The sequence below is a fragment of the Myotis lucifugus genome, unplaced genomic scaffold, assembly GCF_000147115.1.
Source record: "Myotis lucifugus unplaced genomic scaffold, Myoluc2.0 scaffold_246, whole genome shotgun sequence".
Lineage (NCBI taxonomy): Eukaryota > Metazoa > Chordata > Mammalia > Chiroptera > Vespertilionidae > Myotis > Myotis lucifugus.
In genome coordinates, this window is record NW_005871294.1 from 974,132 (window position 1) to 991,034 (window position 16,903).

The following is a 16,903-nucleotide window of genomic DNA, read 5'->3' on the forward strand; positions in this document are numbered from 1 at the left end:
ATGCTAGCTTTGAGGTCTCCATAACTGATTGTTCTGGAAAACAGAATTCCATTTATTGTTCTTTGAAATTATTGGCTCTGCTATGATTTGGTCTTTCTTAGATCATTCTTTTTTGTTTTGTGCTTTTTTTCCCCTTATGTTTCTTCCTTTTTTTCTTCTTTTTCTTTTTTCTTTATATTGTCCCCCACTCCCCTGCCAGTTGCATTTCTTTTTTTGGTGGTGGGGAGGTGTCATTCTTAATTTCTAAAAGTTACCAGCTTCCAGAACATGTCATTTAAACACACTTACCAAATATCTCTTATATTAGCAGCTACTGAGTAGTGAAGAGAACAAAAAATAAAATGAGTTCGGGTCTTAACTTATTATTATTAAGGTTAGGAACACAAGTTAAATATAGAAAAAGTAGAGAGTAAATCATCTAAAATATGAATTCCATGTAAGTGCTATAGAATTTAAAGGAAAGTTAATATATAAAAAGTATTTGGAGAGAGAAACCAAGATGGCGGCATAGGTAAACACCTGAAATTGCTGCCTCGCACAATTACTTCAAAAATACAACTAAAAGACAAAACAGACATCATCCAGAACCACAGGAAGGCTGGCTGAGTGGAAATTCTACAACTAGAAGGAAAGAGAAAAGCACACTGAGACTCAGAGGAGGTGCGGAAGTAAAGTGCAGAAGTACGGAGGCTTGAGTGCACGTGGAAAGGGGCTGGCAACGGAGGATGCCTGTGTCTTTTGCTATCGGGAGGGAGGCACAAGCTCCCGATGGCCCTGACTCCAGTTCCGGGCGAGTCTCTGGGGACCCAGACTCATACAGGGAGAAACTGGACTGTCCGGCAGCGGGCGGAACTCGAGGGCGGCTTTCTCTCAGAGGTGCTTGCAGCGATTACCAGGACACTGAGACCTGGGACCTCTTAGGGCAGAACTGAGGATCAGCCATAGTTGTTTGCTCTGCCCTTTTGATTCCCTGAGACCCCGCCCCACTCAAGCTGTGAGCAGATGCTTTTGCATATAAATGCTTTAGCCCTTTGAGATCTAAAATTACCTAACAAACTGCAGCTGGGTCAGAAAGACCCAGAACATCCAAAAGAAGGCCTAAGGCCCCACAGCAGCTTGCAGTGCTTCACAGCTGGGCCTCATCTGGGCACCTCCAAAACCCAAACAAGGAAGAGGAACCTGCAGATCTCTCCATAGCTCCTGCTGGGTAGCCTCAGGCAGAGGCTAGATTAGCACCTCCTTAGAGATCCAAGAGCCAGTGTACCCAGTGGTCAGAGTGGGACCATCCAGATTACAACTCCTCAGATCCATAAGGGACACACTCAGGGGACAGACTCAGTGAGCACCAAAGCCCCACTGAAGCAAGTTTTGCCCCAGAAGGGTGTCTTCAGCACAGAAGTTCTCCCACTGTAGACACAGCTGATTCTCAGACAATTGGCCTGGAGGTCAATTCCGCCCAGTGATACCTACAACAATCAAGGCTTAACTACAACAAGACTGTGCACACAGCCCACAAAGGGGTGCACCAAGAGTGTCCACCCCAGGTAATCGGGGAGGCTGAGCCACTGGGCCCTATAGGACACCTAGCACAGAAAGCCACTCTACCAACATAGGGAAGCATAAAAAATGCGGAGACAAAGAAACAGGTCACAAATGACAGAAATGGAGGAAAGCAAACTACTGGATATAGAATTCAAAACCACAGTTATAAGGTTTTTCAAGAATTTTCTAGAAACCGCCGATAAATTTAGTGAGACCCTCGAGGATATGAAAAAGGACCAACTAGAAATTAAGCATACACTGACTGAAATAAAGAATAATATACAGAGATCCAACAGCAGACAAGAGGATCCCAAGGATCAAGTCAAAGATTTGAAATATGAAGAAGTAAAAAACACCCAACCGGAAAAGCAAAAAGCAAAAAGAATCCAAAAATATGAAGATAGTGTAAGGAGCCTCTGGGACAACTTCAAGCGTACCAACATCTGAATTATAGGGGTGCCAGAAGAAGAGAGAGAGCAAGATATTGAAAACCTATTTGAAGAAATAATGACAGAAAACTTCCCCTATCTGGTGAAAGAAATAGACTTACAAGTCCAGGAAGCGCAGAGAACCCCAAACAAAAGGAATCCAAAGAGGACCACACCAAGACACATCATAATTAAAATGCCAAGGGCAAAAGACAAAGAGAAAATCTTAAAAGCAGCAAGAGAAAAACAGTTACCTACAAGGGAGTACCCATACGATTGTCAGCTGATTTCTCAACAGAAACTATGCAGGCCAGAAGGGAGTGGCAAGAAATATTCAAAGTGATGAATAGCAAGAACCTACAACCAAGATTACTTTACCCAGCAAAGCTATCATTCAGAATTGAAGGTCAGATAAAGAGCTTCACTGATAAGAAAAAGCTAAAGGAGTTCACCACCACCAAACCAGTATTATATGAAATGCCGAAAGGTATTCTTTAAGAAGAGGAATAAGAAAAAGGTAAAGATAAAAATTATGAACAGCAAATACATATCTCTCAACAAGTGAATCTAAAAATCAAGTGAATAAAAAATCTGATGAACAGAGTAAATTGGTGAATATAATAGAATCAGGGGCATAGAAAGGGAGTGGACTGACAATTCTCGGGCGGGGAAAGGGGTGTGGGGGATGTGGGAAGAGACTGGACAAAAATCGTACACCTATGGATGAGGACAGTGGGGTGGGAACTGGGTGGAGGGGAGCTATGGGGGAAAAAAAGAGGAACAGCTGTAATAATCGGAACAATAAAGATTTAGTTTTTTAAAAAAGTATTTGGAAATACATATAATCCTAGAAATCTCTGACCTGTTTTGGAATATTCAAAAAAAATATATTTCATTGATTTTTTACAGAGAGGAAGGGAGAGGGATAGAGAGTTAGAAACATTGATGAGAGAGAAACATCAGTCAGCTACCTCCTGCACACCCCCTACTGGGGATGTGCCCGCAACCAAGGTACATGCCCTTGACTGGAATCGAACCTGGGACCCTTCAGTCTGCAGGCTGACGCTCTATCCATTGAGCCAAACCGGTTAGGGCTGGAATATTTTTAAATGGACTTTAATAGAAACCTAAGGGCTTGTTGGGGTGATCTCCTATTTGAATAATTTGGTTTTATTTTATTTTTATTTTTTAAAATTTGGGGCTCTAGGTTAGGCAAATTTAACCAGCTTTTTTTTTTTTTTTTAACATGTTTTTATTGACTTCAGAGAAGAATTGCGAGGGAGAGAGATAGAAACATCAATGATGAGAGAGAATCATTGATCGGCTGCCTCCTGCATGCCCCCTACTGGGGATAGAGCCCGCAACCTGGGCATGTGCCCTGACTGGAATCGAACTGTTACCTTTTGGTTCATAGGTGGACACTCAAGCACTGAGCAACACTGGCCGACCTGAACTATTTGCCTTTATACTTCTGTATTAAAATGCCAAAAGGTAAAATGGTCCTGAACTTGCCATTTTGATTTTGCATGTTTGAGTATTTTATCAGGTTATATTGTTCTTTTTTAAGGTAATGTTTTTCAAGTATACATTATTTTTAAAAATATGTATATTTTTATTGATTTCAGAGAGGAAGGGAGAGGGAGAGAAAAACATTAATGATGAGCGAGAGGCATTGGTCGGCTGCCTCCTGCATGCTCTCTACCGGGGATGGAGTCCACAACCTGGGCATGTGCCCTGACTGGAGTCTAACTGTGACCTCCTGGTTCCTAGGTCAGTGCTCAGCCACTGAGCCACGCCGACTGGGCATTAGTTGACTTCTTTTTATTTCTGAATAATACTCAGTTGTATGGTTGTGCTATAGATTATTCACTCTTTGAAGGATATTTTTCTTATTTCCACTTTTGGGGGACTGTGAATAAAGGTGCTATGAGTGCTGTATTTAGATAGTTTTTGAGAAAAGTGGCCCATGGCTATCCCAAGTTACAAGGAGGCTTAGAAATTGAGTATTTAACTTTTTGCCTTCTTTACCAGAGGAGGACAGAAAAAATGGTATGTTGTAAATAGATTTTGGTAGCTAATTCATGGTGTCAATTGCCAGCAGCTGCTGCTTGGTTAGCTCTTTTGTTTTTGTTTGGTTTGTTCCAGGACCTTCCCGAGTTTGAGATACTGCATATGTGAACTAAACTTTTTCTCTCATCACATTGGTTGGTATCTTTGCTGAGTGTAGAATTCTAGGTTGGGAATTAAACTATGGTGTTTGTTGCTGCTGCAGTATGCTTTTAAAATTGTAAAATGTATATAATAATGAAATTATTAAACAATAATTGTCCATTTCCCCTACTCCCAGCCCCTGGTAACCACCATTCAACTTTAACTATGAATTTGATTATTCCAGATAACTCATATAAGTAGTCACACAGTATTTGTCCTTTTTTGAACGGTTTATTTCACTTAGCATAATGTTCTAAAGCTTCATCCATGTTGTAACATGTGTCAGAATTTTCATACTTTAAGTTTGAATAATAAGTAATTCATTGTATATATATAAATATCAATATATATACCACATGTGCTTATCCATTCATCTATCCATAGAAACTCATGTCGCTTCCACTTTTAGCTATTGTGAATAATGATGCTATGAACATGGCTGTACATATAATCTCTTTAAGACCCTGCTTTCATCTCACTTATATGTGGAACCTAGAACAAAATAAACTAATGAACAAAATAGGTCCAAGACATGGATGCATAGAACAGAATGACAGATCTCAGAGGGGAGAGGGGTGGAGGGGACAGGAAGAGATTAACCAAAGAACATATATGCATATGTGCATAGCCCATGGACACAGACAATAGTGTGGTGAAGGCCTGGGGTGGGGCAGGGGCTGGTTGGAGGGGGGAAAAGGATGGGGAAATGTTGGATATCTGTAATACTGTCAATAATGAAAAAAAAAAAAGACCTTGCTTTCAATTTTTTCTGTCTTGTTTGTATTACTGGAAGTGGAATTACTAGGCCATATGGTAATTCTATTTTTAATTTTTTGAGTAACTGCCATGTTGTTTTCTATAGTTACTACACTGTTGTACATTCTTAACAGCAGTATTTAAGGTTTCTAATTTCTCTGCATCCTCGCCAAAACTATTTTTGATTAAACATTCTAATGGGTGTGAAGTGGTATTTCATTATTATAATCATGTTTTGGTGGCATATTATATTTAGTTATATGCTTGATACTTAAGTAGGTATCCAGTAAATATTTGTTGAATAAAGTAAAAATAGATTCACAATTGTTTTGTCTCCTTTGAAGATTTGTTGTTGTTGTTTTAAAGAATTTTCTGAGTTTATTTGAGCCAAGCTATTGATAGTTGCTGGGAAGCAGAATCTCAATGTATTGGAATAATGCTTCTGAGAATGGCAGTTTTTCACCTTGTTTTATACAAGATTTGTTGTTTATAAGAGGCTTTTGCATTAGGTATGTCTTGCTTCTGGATATCACATTTTGCATTGGATTATTGCCAAGTAAAATTTTTACTGGATGCAGTTTTTATCTTTGTGTTCAAATACCAACTGCAAATGGGAAGAGCAGATAAAACTATATGCAGTATAGTGGTAAAATAATTGCTGGATAAAATTCATGGTATTTGAGATTTTTGTTTAGAATTGCTGTACTTGTAAACCTTAGACTTTAGATTGCATTAGTAAAATTGGCTTAAGAGCTGCCAGGAAAATCTAAAATCCTAGATGGTTGTTTTCTTGAGAATTTCTATTCGAGAGAATCTTTGACTTATCTCATGTTTACTCCTTGCCTTGTATTTTATCCTTGCCATTTACTATGATTGCAAGTTTTGCTCACCATGCCTGCTTTCTTGCAGATTTTCTATTTTGTACGCACGTTATTTTGTATATACTGTATATGATGACTTCAGTGAGCAGTGACCGTTCCCGAGGTGCTCGGGAAAAAACACAGATTTCAGCAACACAGGCAACACAACTACAGAAACAAGTAGTGCAGGTAAGTTTTTGTGGAAGTCTTGTGGAAATTAAGGGCACACATGTGCTTTAATGTTCTTCTTTGTAGGAAACCTCAGGATTTTAAATCTCATTTTTAAAAAGTAGATAGTATGCCCTAGCTGGGTGACTCGGTTGATTTTAGAGAGGGAGGGAGGGAGAACAAGAGAGAAGAAGAAAGAGAGACAGAAACATTGATTGGTTGTCTCATATGCATCCTGACCAGGGATCAAACCTGCAACATGGGTAGTGCCCTTAACTGGGAATTGAACCTGTGACCCTTTAGTGCATGGGACGACACTCCAACCAGCTGAACCACAGCAGCCAGGGCATGAATAGCCTCTTATCAAAGATGAAATTCAAGTTATGAAAAATCATAGGTGCAACCCTGCTAATAATGAAAGCAATAAATTAAAGCAAATTTTATTTCTTTGTTTATCAAATAAGTAAGGATTAAGTGCTTGGTCTTTTCAAGGAGGGTCAAATGAAATGTGTTGGGAATGTAAACTGTCTCTGTTTCCCACTAAAGTAAAGTCCTTGGGCTGATTTCCAGAGAATCAGATTCTCCAGACTGGAGGAGGGAGGACTCCCTTCTTCCCAATGGTTGTCCCTAAAAGTTTTTCCATGGGCCCTTTGGGGATGGCTCATTTTCTCTAATTAGAAGAAAAACTGCTAACTGAGTTGAGGGAAGGATTTCTAGGCCCATAGATTACTAATTTTTCTTTTAATAAAACTATTGTGAGAATTTCTCAAAATAGTATTATATATTAATAAAACTGTGCATGTTCATTTATCCATTAATCCCATGTTGGGAAAATATCCTAAGGAAAAACCTTAATCGGGAGGCTTTATTTTGTAAGATGTTTATTGCCCAGTTCTAAATGTCCATAGAGGAATTCTGAGGTAACCTATCTAGGTAGCCGGTTGTAAGAGAGAAATTCATGAGCTCTCATGAATCAGAATAAACCTGAGTTTGGGCCCTGGGTCTTCTGCCACTTTACGAGTTAGTTGATTCACTTAAGTCTCTTTGAACCTCAGTGTTTTTTTTTTTAATTTATTTTTTATTGTTGTCAGTATTACAGATGTCCCTCATTTCCCCCGCTTTGCCCCCCTCCACCCAGGCCTCAACCCACCCAGGCCTTCACCACACTATTGCCTCTGACCATGGGCTATGCATATCCTATCTAATAAAGAGGTAATATGCAAATTGACCATCACTCCAACACACAAGATGGCCACCCCCATGTGGACACAAGATGGCTCGCAGGGGAGGGCAGTTGTGGGTGATCAGGCCAGCAGGGGAGGGCAGTTGGGGGGAACCAGGCCTGCAGGGGAGGGCAGTTGGGGGGAACCAGGCCAGCAGGGGAGGGCAGTTAGGTGTCGATCAGGCTGGCAGGGGAGTGGTTAGGGAGTGATCAGGCTGGCAGGCAGAGTGGTTAGGGGCAATCAGGCAGGAAGGCAGGTGAGTGGTTGGGAGTCAGCAGTCCTGGATTGTGAGAGGGATGTCCGACTGCCCAGTGGGATCGGGCCTAAACGGGCAGTCGGACATCCCTCGAGGGGTCCCAGATTGGAGAGAGTGCAGGCTGGGCTGAGGGACACCCCGCCCGCCCCAGTGCACAAATTTTGTGCACTGGGCCTCTAGTATTCATATAAGTTCTTTGGTTGATTTCTTCCTATTATCTCCCACCCCCACTCCCCCACATACCTCTTTCTTCTGAGATGTGTCAGTCTGTACCATGCATCCATGCCTCTGGACCTATTTTTTTTCATTAGTTTATTTTATTTAATAGATTCCACCTATAATGAGATCATGTGATATTTGTCTTTCTCTGACTGGCTTATTTCACTTAGCATGATAATCTCCAGGTCCATCCATGCTGTTGCCAAGGGTAAGAGATGAACCTCAGATTTTTAAAATCATGCTTTGAGAGTTAGAAAAAAATTTCAAGTTATATTCATTATTCCTGAATATCTTTTTAGATCTCCAGATGTTAACATTTATCTTTTTCTCCCTCCTACAAAGGAGAAACTGCATGCTCCTTTTTCTCTAAACCTCTTGAGAATAAGTTGCAGATGTGGTGCTTCTTTACCTGTAAATACTTGAGTATGTACAGTATTTAAAAAACAAACAGACAAGAATCTTTTGCCTAATAACAGCACAATTTTAAAAATCTGGAAATCACTTCATTAGCCAACTTAATCTATAGATCATATTTATATTTTCTTGGTTGTCCCAATAATGTCCTCTTAAGTTAATTAAGTCCTTACATTGTATTTAGGTTTTAATTCTCTTTGTCTTCTTTAACGTGAAACTTTCTGTTTCATGACATTGGCATATTTGAAAAATATAGGCCAATTATTTTGTAGAATGTTTCCTAAGTTCAGTTTGTTTGAGAAATTTCCTCATGATTAGAAAGGGGTTACACATTTTTGGTAAAGATAGTACTGTTCTTAGTGTGTCATATCATGATGAACAGAACATAGGTTTGTCCTATATACTGGTGATCAGTTTTATCATTTAGTTAAAGTGGTCTTTCTCTAGTATCATGTCGGGAAAGAAAAACTAGTTGTTAAAAATTTAAAATGGTGTCTTATATTCTTTGCAGAGAATGGTTGTAAGGAATTAGAAATTGTATAAGATATGATCAGGAAGTGGTAACCTTTACTCTTAATGTATATTTCATATAGGTTATGAAATTAATAATATTTGAAATTATGCTGGGAAATGCCAGGTTTCTGATCAATTGAGAAAGGATGCAAAATAATACTTACAATGTAGCACAACTGTTTAGACATTTAAGAAAAAAAGACTAGTAACCCTAGCTGGTGTGGCTCAGTTGGTTGGCGCCTCATCTGTGCACTGAAAGGTTGCCAGTTGTTTCTGGTTCAATTTCCAGTGGAGGCAACTGATCGATGTTTCTTTCATATGTTGATGTTTCTCTTTTTTTCCCTCTCTCCCTTCCCCTCTCTCAAATTGGTAAACTGTAACCTCAGGTGACAATGAAAAAAAAAAAAAAGACTAGTAGACTATGTTAATGATATTTATCTTTGGGTGATGGGCATAAGGATAATTTAAAAATATAATCCAGCTTTATTATATTTTCCAAATTTTCTGGGTGATGTCCAACAAAAAACATTTGAATATACTACGAAAGGTTAAAGTTGATGGTGTGTGGGCAGGCTAAATAGGAATCTCAGATGGTGAATAAAGAAAAATTGAATTTATTTAAAGAAAAGGGGATAGGGATATCCAAAGGGAAGGGCTACACAGCACTGAGCTAAGGAGTATTGGGTCAATGATAGCAGCCCCTAGGACAGTGATGGCAAACCTATGACACGCGTGTCAGAGGTGACACGCGAACTCATTTTTTTGGTTGATATTTCTTTGTTAAATGGCATTTAAATATATAAAATAAATATCAAAAATATAAGTCTTTGTTTTACTATGGTTGCAAATATCAAAAAATTTCTATATGTGACACGGCACCAGAGTTAAGTTAGGGTTTTTCAAAATGCTGACACGCCGAGCTCAAAAGGTTCTCCATCTTTGCCCTAGGAGATGGAGACTCTTCCTTATATGTAGTCACTGGTGGGAAGCTTGCTTTTTTTTTTTTTTTTTCAAAATATATTTTATTGATTTTTTACAGAGAGGAAGGGAGAGAGATAGAGAGTTAGAAACATCGATGAGAGAGAGACATCGATCAGCTGCCTCCTGCACATCTCCTACTGGGGATGTGCCTGCAACCCAGGTACATGCCCTTGACCGGAATCGAACCTGGGACCTTTCAGTCCGCAGGCCGACTCTCTATCCACTGAGCCAAACTGGTTTCGGCTTTTTTTGGGGGGGGGAAGCTTTTGTAGTCAGTGAGTTTTGGGGTCTTGGTTGATGGGTTTAGGCAGTGGGGTTGGGTCAACAGGACTGTGGATGTATGATTGGGCGCTTTTGGCAGTTTTAGTTCCTTATGTGGTTGATTCCAAGTGTCCGCCATTTCTTGTCCAACAAGTCTTCCTGGTCTTTGTTCTCCTGTGGCGGGGAAGCTTACAAAATGGCTGTTAAGAATTATATTGCCTTGTAAGTCCTAACATACTATAAAAGCTATCAACACTTTATTATGAAAGTAGCTTAGCTCATTATAAGCCAAGTGAATGGAAGAGAGATTCAGAGGAAGAGATTAGTAATGCTGCTTTTCTTGGCAAGAATTTTTCAACTTGACAGTTGTGGTGATGTCACTGATGTTTGTTGTAAGAGAGGGTGCACTAATGTTTAACTTCGAATTACCAGTTGATTCTGCTTATTTCTCTGATTTCATAAGCTATACAGACCTCTTCTCAGTTGTTTGAGCTCAGCCTGGCAAATTTTTTATCATACTCTAATTTCTGTTTGTTGTTTATCTGATGCTTAATTTTCTTTTGTTTTCCTGGCTGAAGGATAATTTTTATTACTTTTATGTACAGAAAACTCAACAATGTACACTTAGCCCATCTTGGTGGCCAGCTTTTTAGCCTTGGCCTTTTCCAGCTTAGCCATGTGAGCCACTGACTTTGGACCCAGGATGTTGCATCCCCATTGGCACGGATCTCATCATATCTGTTGTAATTGGTCTGGATAGCCTCCACCAGCTTAGCCAGAGCACCTTTGTCTTCTGTGTGAAGGTGACGGTGGTGCAGGTCTTCCTGTGGACTAGACGTTCTAGCTTGGCCTTCCCCTTGATAATGCAGTAGGGAACCCACATCTTATGGCACAGGGCAGGCAGGTAGACAATCAGCTCAATGGGATGCACGTCGTGTGCAATCGTCTACCAGCTGTGCCTTCTTGTTCTCACCAGGGTGGTGACAGTGTTACCCCTGCCCAAAGGACAGGTGGCTCCTTGGTGGAGAAATCTCCTTTCCCTGACAGCTTTTTTCTCAGCCTGGGCCAACAATCTCTTTTCTTGCTTTGTCTCTGGTTTGTACTTGTGGGTCAGCTTTAGCAGTTGAGTTGCTGTTTGGCCCTCCCAAGGCCTGGGCGAACTGGTTAATGGCAGGAGGCACTTTCAGACGCTTATAAAGAATGGCCCTTTGCCACTACAACTGAATGTAGCAGGGGCATTGGACAAAATGGGTGAGGTCCCTTTGGGTTGTATGTCCTCTCCAATGCCAGAATTCTTGGGCCTTTTCTCAAACGGGATTTACCACTTTCTTGGCCTGCTTCTCCACGACAGCAGAGACCTGCAAACACCTTCTCTTTAGCCTTCTTTCCTTTTGGTATCTTGGGCGGCAGGAGGAAAGAGCTAATTTTCTTCTTGACTAGGGTAATTGGCAAAGGTAAAAATATTTAAAGGTCTAATTGAAAATACTTTATATTTCATTAATATTCTATGCTAGTATTGCAAAACTGTACTTGTTAAACAGCTGTTAAGTTCATCAGCTTTGTTTTCAGAAGTTACTTCTAGATCAGCCGTGGGCAAACTACGGCCCGCGGGCCGGATCTGGCCCGTTTGAAATGAATAAAACTAAAAAAAAAAAAGACCGTACCCTTTTATGTAATGATGTTTACTTTGAATTTATATTAGTTCACACAAACACTGCATCCATGCTTTTGTTGCGGCCCTCCGGTCCAGTTTAAGAACCCATTGTGGCCCTCGAGTCAAAAAGTTTGCCCACCCCTGTTCTAGATGGTCTGTACCCTTTCAAGAATAAAACTGATGATATCATTGAATTGAAATAAATGTACTACATTTGAGTCATAGTACTTAAGCTTAAAAAACTAAGCCTGAATAAATTAGTAATTGGTATTTACCTTATATATGGTAGTAAATAGTGAATGACTTGTGTGGGTGAAATAGTGTCAACTTTGAAATGAAATATATTTTAATAAACACTGCCTTTATAGTTATTCAAAGTGTGTGTATACATTTTTGGGAGACACCCTATATATCCATATATTATGGATGTATATACAAATAAGGTATAAATTGGATCTTTATAGTGTTTATAGTATATAGTATATCTCCCTTTGGACATATACATTCATATATTGTGGCTATATATACAAATTAGGTATAAATTTGATCTCTATACTGTTTAGGTAGTAATGAAAAATTAGTAAAATGCAGGACCTATCTAGGTAGCCAATAAACATTATGCTAATAGATATTCACAATAAATTGTGTATGTGTTTTCCTACAAAGTAATGTGTTTATATTCTGGTTTTTTTTTATATCAGAAAAACATGTATGTGCCAAATAAATAGTTTTGATACTAGATCAGCCGTGGGCAAACTGCGGCTCGCAGGCCGGATTCGGCCCGTTTGAAATGAATAAAACTAAAAAAAAAAAAAAGACCGTACCCTTTTATGTAATGATGTTTACTTTGAATTTATATTAGTTCACACAAACACTCCATCCATGCTTTTGTTCCGGCCCTCCGGTCCAGTTTAAGAACCCATTGTGGCCCTCGAGTCAAAAAGTTTGCACACCCCTGTACTAGATGGTTACATTATGGGTCACAGTAATTTTCTTGTGGGGTATGTGAAAATTTTGTAATTTAAGGAAATTTAATTGTTTGAAGCAATGAGTATTAGTGTGCTTGGAAGGGACCACTGGTGGTCCGTGAGGTCCAAAAGGTTGACAACCACTGGTCTAATGTGCAGGTAGGTAAAGTGAGAGTATATATAAGGCCCTATATACACTGGGTAGCATTGAGGTTAAATTGGCTACGTGAGAAGACACAGAGTTTCTGTACAAACATTTTCCTGGTTGGAATGGTGTAGCATTGTAGTGGTTCAGCTGAGGTCACAACAGGCAGGCATAGGTTGGAATGAAAGGATTGGCCATTAGATTGGAGGGAACAGGCCAAAGCTAGCTGGATTTTGTATAAGGACTAGGGATTATTTGAAATATACACTGAGTGGCCAGATTATGATGACCACCTGACTTTTGTAGGCAAATTAGCTATAATTTCACGCTGAAGTTGCTAGAGGGCCAGACCATTATAAATAGGGAAGCACGTTGTTTACCACAACAGTAGAAGTGATTTTTTTCTGAAGATATGGCTAAACAACGTGATTTAACAGCCTTTGAACATGGGATATGTATACACTGAGTGGCCAGATTATTATGACCACCCCATCAGTACTTCGTTGGGCCACCTTTTGCCTTCAATACTGCGGTGATTCTTCTTGGCATTGACTCCACGAGATGTTGAAAGGTGATTCGAGAAATCTGACACCATGCCTGATGAATAGCACTGTCCAGTTCTGTGAGATTTGATGGTTGTGGAACCAGCTGCCTGATGGCTCTTTTAACTTCGTCCCACAAATGCTCAATTGGATTGAGATCTGGTGATTGTGGGGGCCACCTAAGCAAGGTAAAGTCTCCCTCATGTTCTTGAAACCACTCCTGCACAATACGAGCACCGTGGCATGGCGCATTGTCTTGTTGGAAGAAGCCATCTCCATTGGGATAAGCCATCAACATGATAGGATGAACTTGATCAGCAATGATACTTAGGTATGTTGTGCTGTCAGACGTTGTTCCACACGAATTAAAGGGCCCAAATCATGCCAGGAAAACATGCCCCAAACCATAACACTGCCCCCACCAGCTTGAAGGGTTGTACTCATGCATGTGGGGTGCATGCTTTCATGCTGTTTCTGCCAAATTCTCACTCTGCCGTTTGCATGATGCAACTGGAAACGTGATTCATTGGACCACATGACTTTTTTTCAATGTTTGACTGTCCCATCCTTGTGTTCCTGTGCAAATTAGAGATGTTTTATCTTGGTAACTGCAGACAGCAAAGGTGTTCAAACAGGCCTTCAGCTTCCATATCCCATTAGATGCAGTGTACGGCTAATTTGCCTACAAATGTCACGTGATCATAATAATCTGGCCAGTCAGTATGTGTGTGTGTGTATGTATGTATGTATATACACACACACACACACACACACACACACATATACACATACATATCACATACACACACACACTAGGGGCCCGGTGCACGAAGATTCGTGCACTGGAGGTGGGTCCCTCAGCCCGACCTGCACCCTCTCCAATCTGGGAGCCCTCAAGGGAGCCCTCTCCAATCTGGGAGTTTCTCTCTGTCTTTGCAATCATATGAGTGAATTGTCTGAGACCCCCAACCCAGTTCGGTTTGTTGCTCACAGAATAATAGAGGCATTTTTTTTTTCTTTGCTTCATTGGTGGAGATTTCCTGGAAATTTTAGGGTATCTTCCCTTTAATTTTTCCTAAACACTCTGATTTTACTTACATCTCTCACCTTTGCTTTCCCTCCATCCCCCACCGCAACAGTAACTTGCTCACTTTGCTCTAGTGTCTAGGAGATCCATCTGCCACCAGAACTACAATTCCCAGCATTCCTGGTGCTCCCCACGCTCTTGGTTTTCCCTTCCTGCTGTCTCCGTCCCACGGCCTCCCACTCTGCCAAGTCCTCCAAGCCCCCAGCTCTCCCTCTCTGCTCTCTGTCTGGTGGCTTGGGGAGCCAAGTTCCTCAATCCGCTCCACTCTCTGCCGGCTCTCCCACTCTGCTCTTCGCCGGCTACCAAGGGAGCCATGTCCCCCCAAGCCTCTGGCTCTCCTGCTCTGTTCTCTGTCTGGTGGCTTGGGGGAGCGACTGAGGGAGCCACGTTCTCCCAAGTCACCGGCTCTCCCACTCTGCTCTCCTCCCGGCGCTTGTGTATGCAAATTAACCCACCATCTTTGTCGATTTAATTTGCATACTCCTGATTGGCTGGTGGGTGTAGTGGAGGGATGGTCAATTTACATGTTTCTCTTTTATTATATAGGATATCCCACGTTCAAAGGCTGTTAAATTGCGTTGTTTACCCATATCTTCAGAAAAAAATCACTTCTGTCGTGGTAAACAACCTGCTTCCCTATTTATAATGGACTGGCCCCCTAGCAACTTCAGCGGGAAATTATAGCTAATTTGCCTACAAAGGTCAGGTGGTCATCATAATCTGGCTTCTCAGTGTATATGTACTTAAAGCAGAGAAGAAAAGTTGTTCATTATTAGTTCTTGTGCGGATCATTCAGTAATTTGAACACTTTTTAAACATTTATTTTGGGAGTTAGTATAAATTTTAGCTAACAAGGGTAACTTTTGGGGGGAACAACCCGTTTCTGAGTAATTTTTGATTTATCAGAAAATTGCAGATATAGAAGAGAGAGTCCCTATATACCCCTCACCTAGTTTTCCTGTTGTCATAACCATGGTACATCTGTCAAAACTAATAAACCAAATTGGTATATTATTATTAACTCACTGCACAAAAGAGTAACTTTTTCCATACCCTTTAATTTATTATTGTCAAAAACACCATAAAATGAAACCACAACCATTAAGAAACTTGAATTTTTTAAAAAGGATTTTATGTTAAAAAAGCAGCTGGAAAAGAATTTTCTTCAGAGGTGACTAGTTTTATGTTTGAAAGTTTCTTTTTAAATTTTTTTTGTTAAAACCATTTTTTATTGCGATTTATAGTAACTTTTAAAATAACTTTTATTTAGATAAATATAGCCTTTTAAGAACTGACCATGATACCTTTTTAGAGTTGACAGCAGAGCTTTTTTGTTTTGATAGCAAGCCTGATTCTAAGCCTGTGTCCTGGCAGTTGTTTTCACTGTTTCTTGTTCTACTTTCTCTTAATGCTGGTTACTCCCATCTCTCCAGGGGAACGAAGATTCACATGAGTCAATGAAGATGAATAAGAACTTTAGGTCATTTGGCCAAGTAAATAGGACCTTTACATTATTTAATTTGATACTTAATTTACCTTATGGGTACAGGTTGTGTATGTTTTTTATTACTGTAGTTGCTGGAGTGCTAGAGAGGTTTTATCCGTTTTGCATCAGAGTTTGGCATCTAACTTATATTTTTATACTCAAATCTTAACAATTTTTTTGTACTTTTCAGGCAACAGCTGAACAGATGCGTCTCGCTCAGGTGATCTTTGATAAAAATGATTCAGAATTTGAAGCTAAAGTTAAACAGGTATGTTTCCGGCAAAGGATGTTACCTATTTTTGTTAATGTTTTAAAAAGAAAATTTTACTAGAGATTTTAATTTTATTTTAAAAAACTATTTTTATTGATTTCAGAGAGGAAGGGAGAGGGAGAGAGATAGAAATATCAATAATGACGCCCTAACTGGTTTGGCTCAGTGGATAGAGTGTCGGCCTGTGGACTGAAGGGTCACAGGTTCGATTCCGGTCAAGGGCATGTACCTTGGTTGCAGGCACATCCCCGGGGGGGGGGGGGGTGTGCGGGAGGCAGCTAATCGATGTTTCTCTCTCATCGATGTTTCAAGCTCTCTATCCCTCTCCCTTCCTCTCTGTAAAAAATCAATAAAATATATTTAAAAAAAAAAAAAAAGAAATATCAATAATGAGAGAGAATCATAGATCAGCTGCCTCCTGCACGCCCTCTACTAGGGATCAAGCCCGCAACCTGGGTATATGCCCTGACTGGGAATCTAACCGTGACCACCTGGTTCATAGGTCAGTGCTCTACCAATAATTGCTCCTTGGAGTGAACATCCCACAGTGAACTCTTTAGCCCTTTACTATGTAAACTCTTTGTTCTTACTTATAGTTCCTTTCATCAGACTAATGATAATATTTTTGGAAGACCACAAAAAGAATTTATTAAAAATTATAGAATTCATTCTCTGGAATGAGATTTATGTACAGTTTGAGACATACCACATATTATATTGTCTTTTATCCGAATAGCATAGCAGATACACAAGCAAGAGCACTGGTTCAGGAGTTCAGAGTTTTAAGTGCTAACTTTAGTTCTGTTTCTTACTGATCCAATCACTGGAGGAATTAAAAAAATTTTATTTTTTTTTAATCCTTACCCGAGGATACTTCTCCATTGTTTAGAGAGAGTGAAGGGAGGAGAGAAGGGAGAA

At 40.0% G+C, this 16,903-nt stretch overlaps 1 protein-coding gene and 1 pseudogene across 12 annotated transcripts in view; one reads left to right on the forward strand and one right to left on the reverse strand.

Annotated features, from left to right (window-relative positions):
- UBAP2 (ubiquitin associated protein 2) overlaps window positions 1-16,903 on the forward strand; it is a 99,247-nt gene that overhangs the window by 22,515 nt on the left and 59,829 nt on the right. For 9 of the 12 annotated variants that reach the window (XM_006098763.3, XM_023762433.1, XM_023762431.1 and 6 more), the window contains 2 exons: window positions 5,847-5,986; window positions 15,905-15,982. In XM_006098763.3, coding sequence (XP_006098825.1) covers window positions 5,888-5,986; window positions 15,905-15,982 — 177 coding nt within the window. In that variant the 5' untranslated portion in view covers window positions 5,847-5,887. Of the gene's footprint in view, window positions 1-5,846; window positions 5,987-15,904; window positions 15,983-16,903 lie in introns of those variants that run through there. The other 3 variants (XM_023762442.1, XM_023762434.1, XM_023762440.1) reach the window with 2 other exon arrangements.
- LOC102441545 lies at window positions 9,742-15,202 on the reverse strand (annotated as a pseudogene).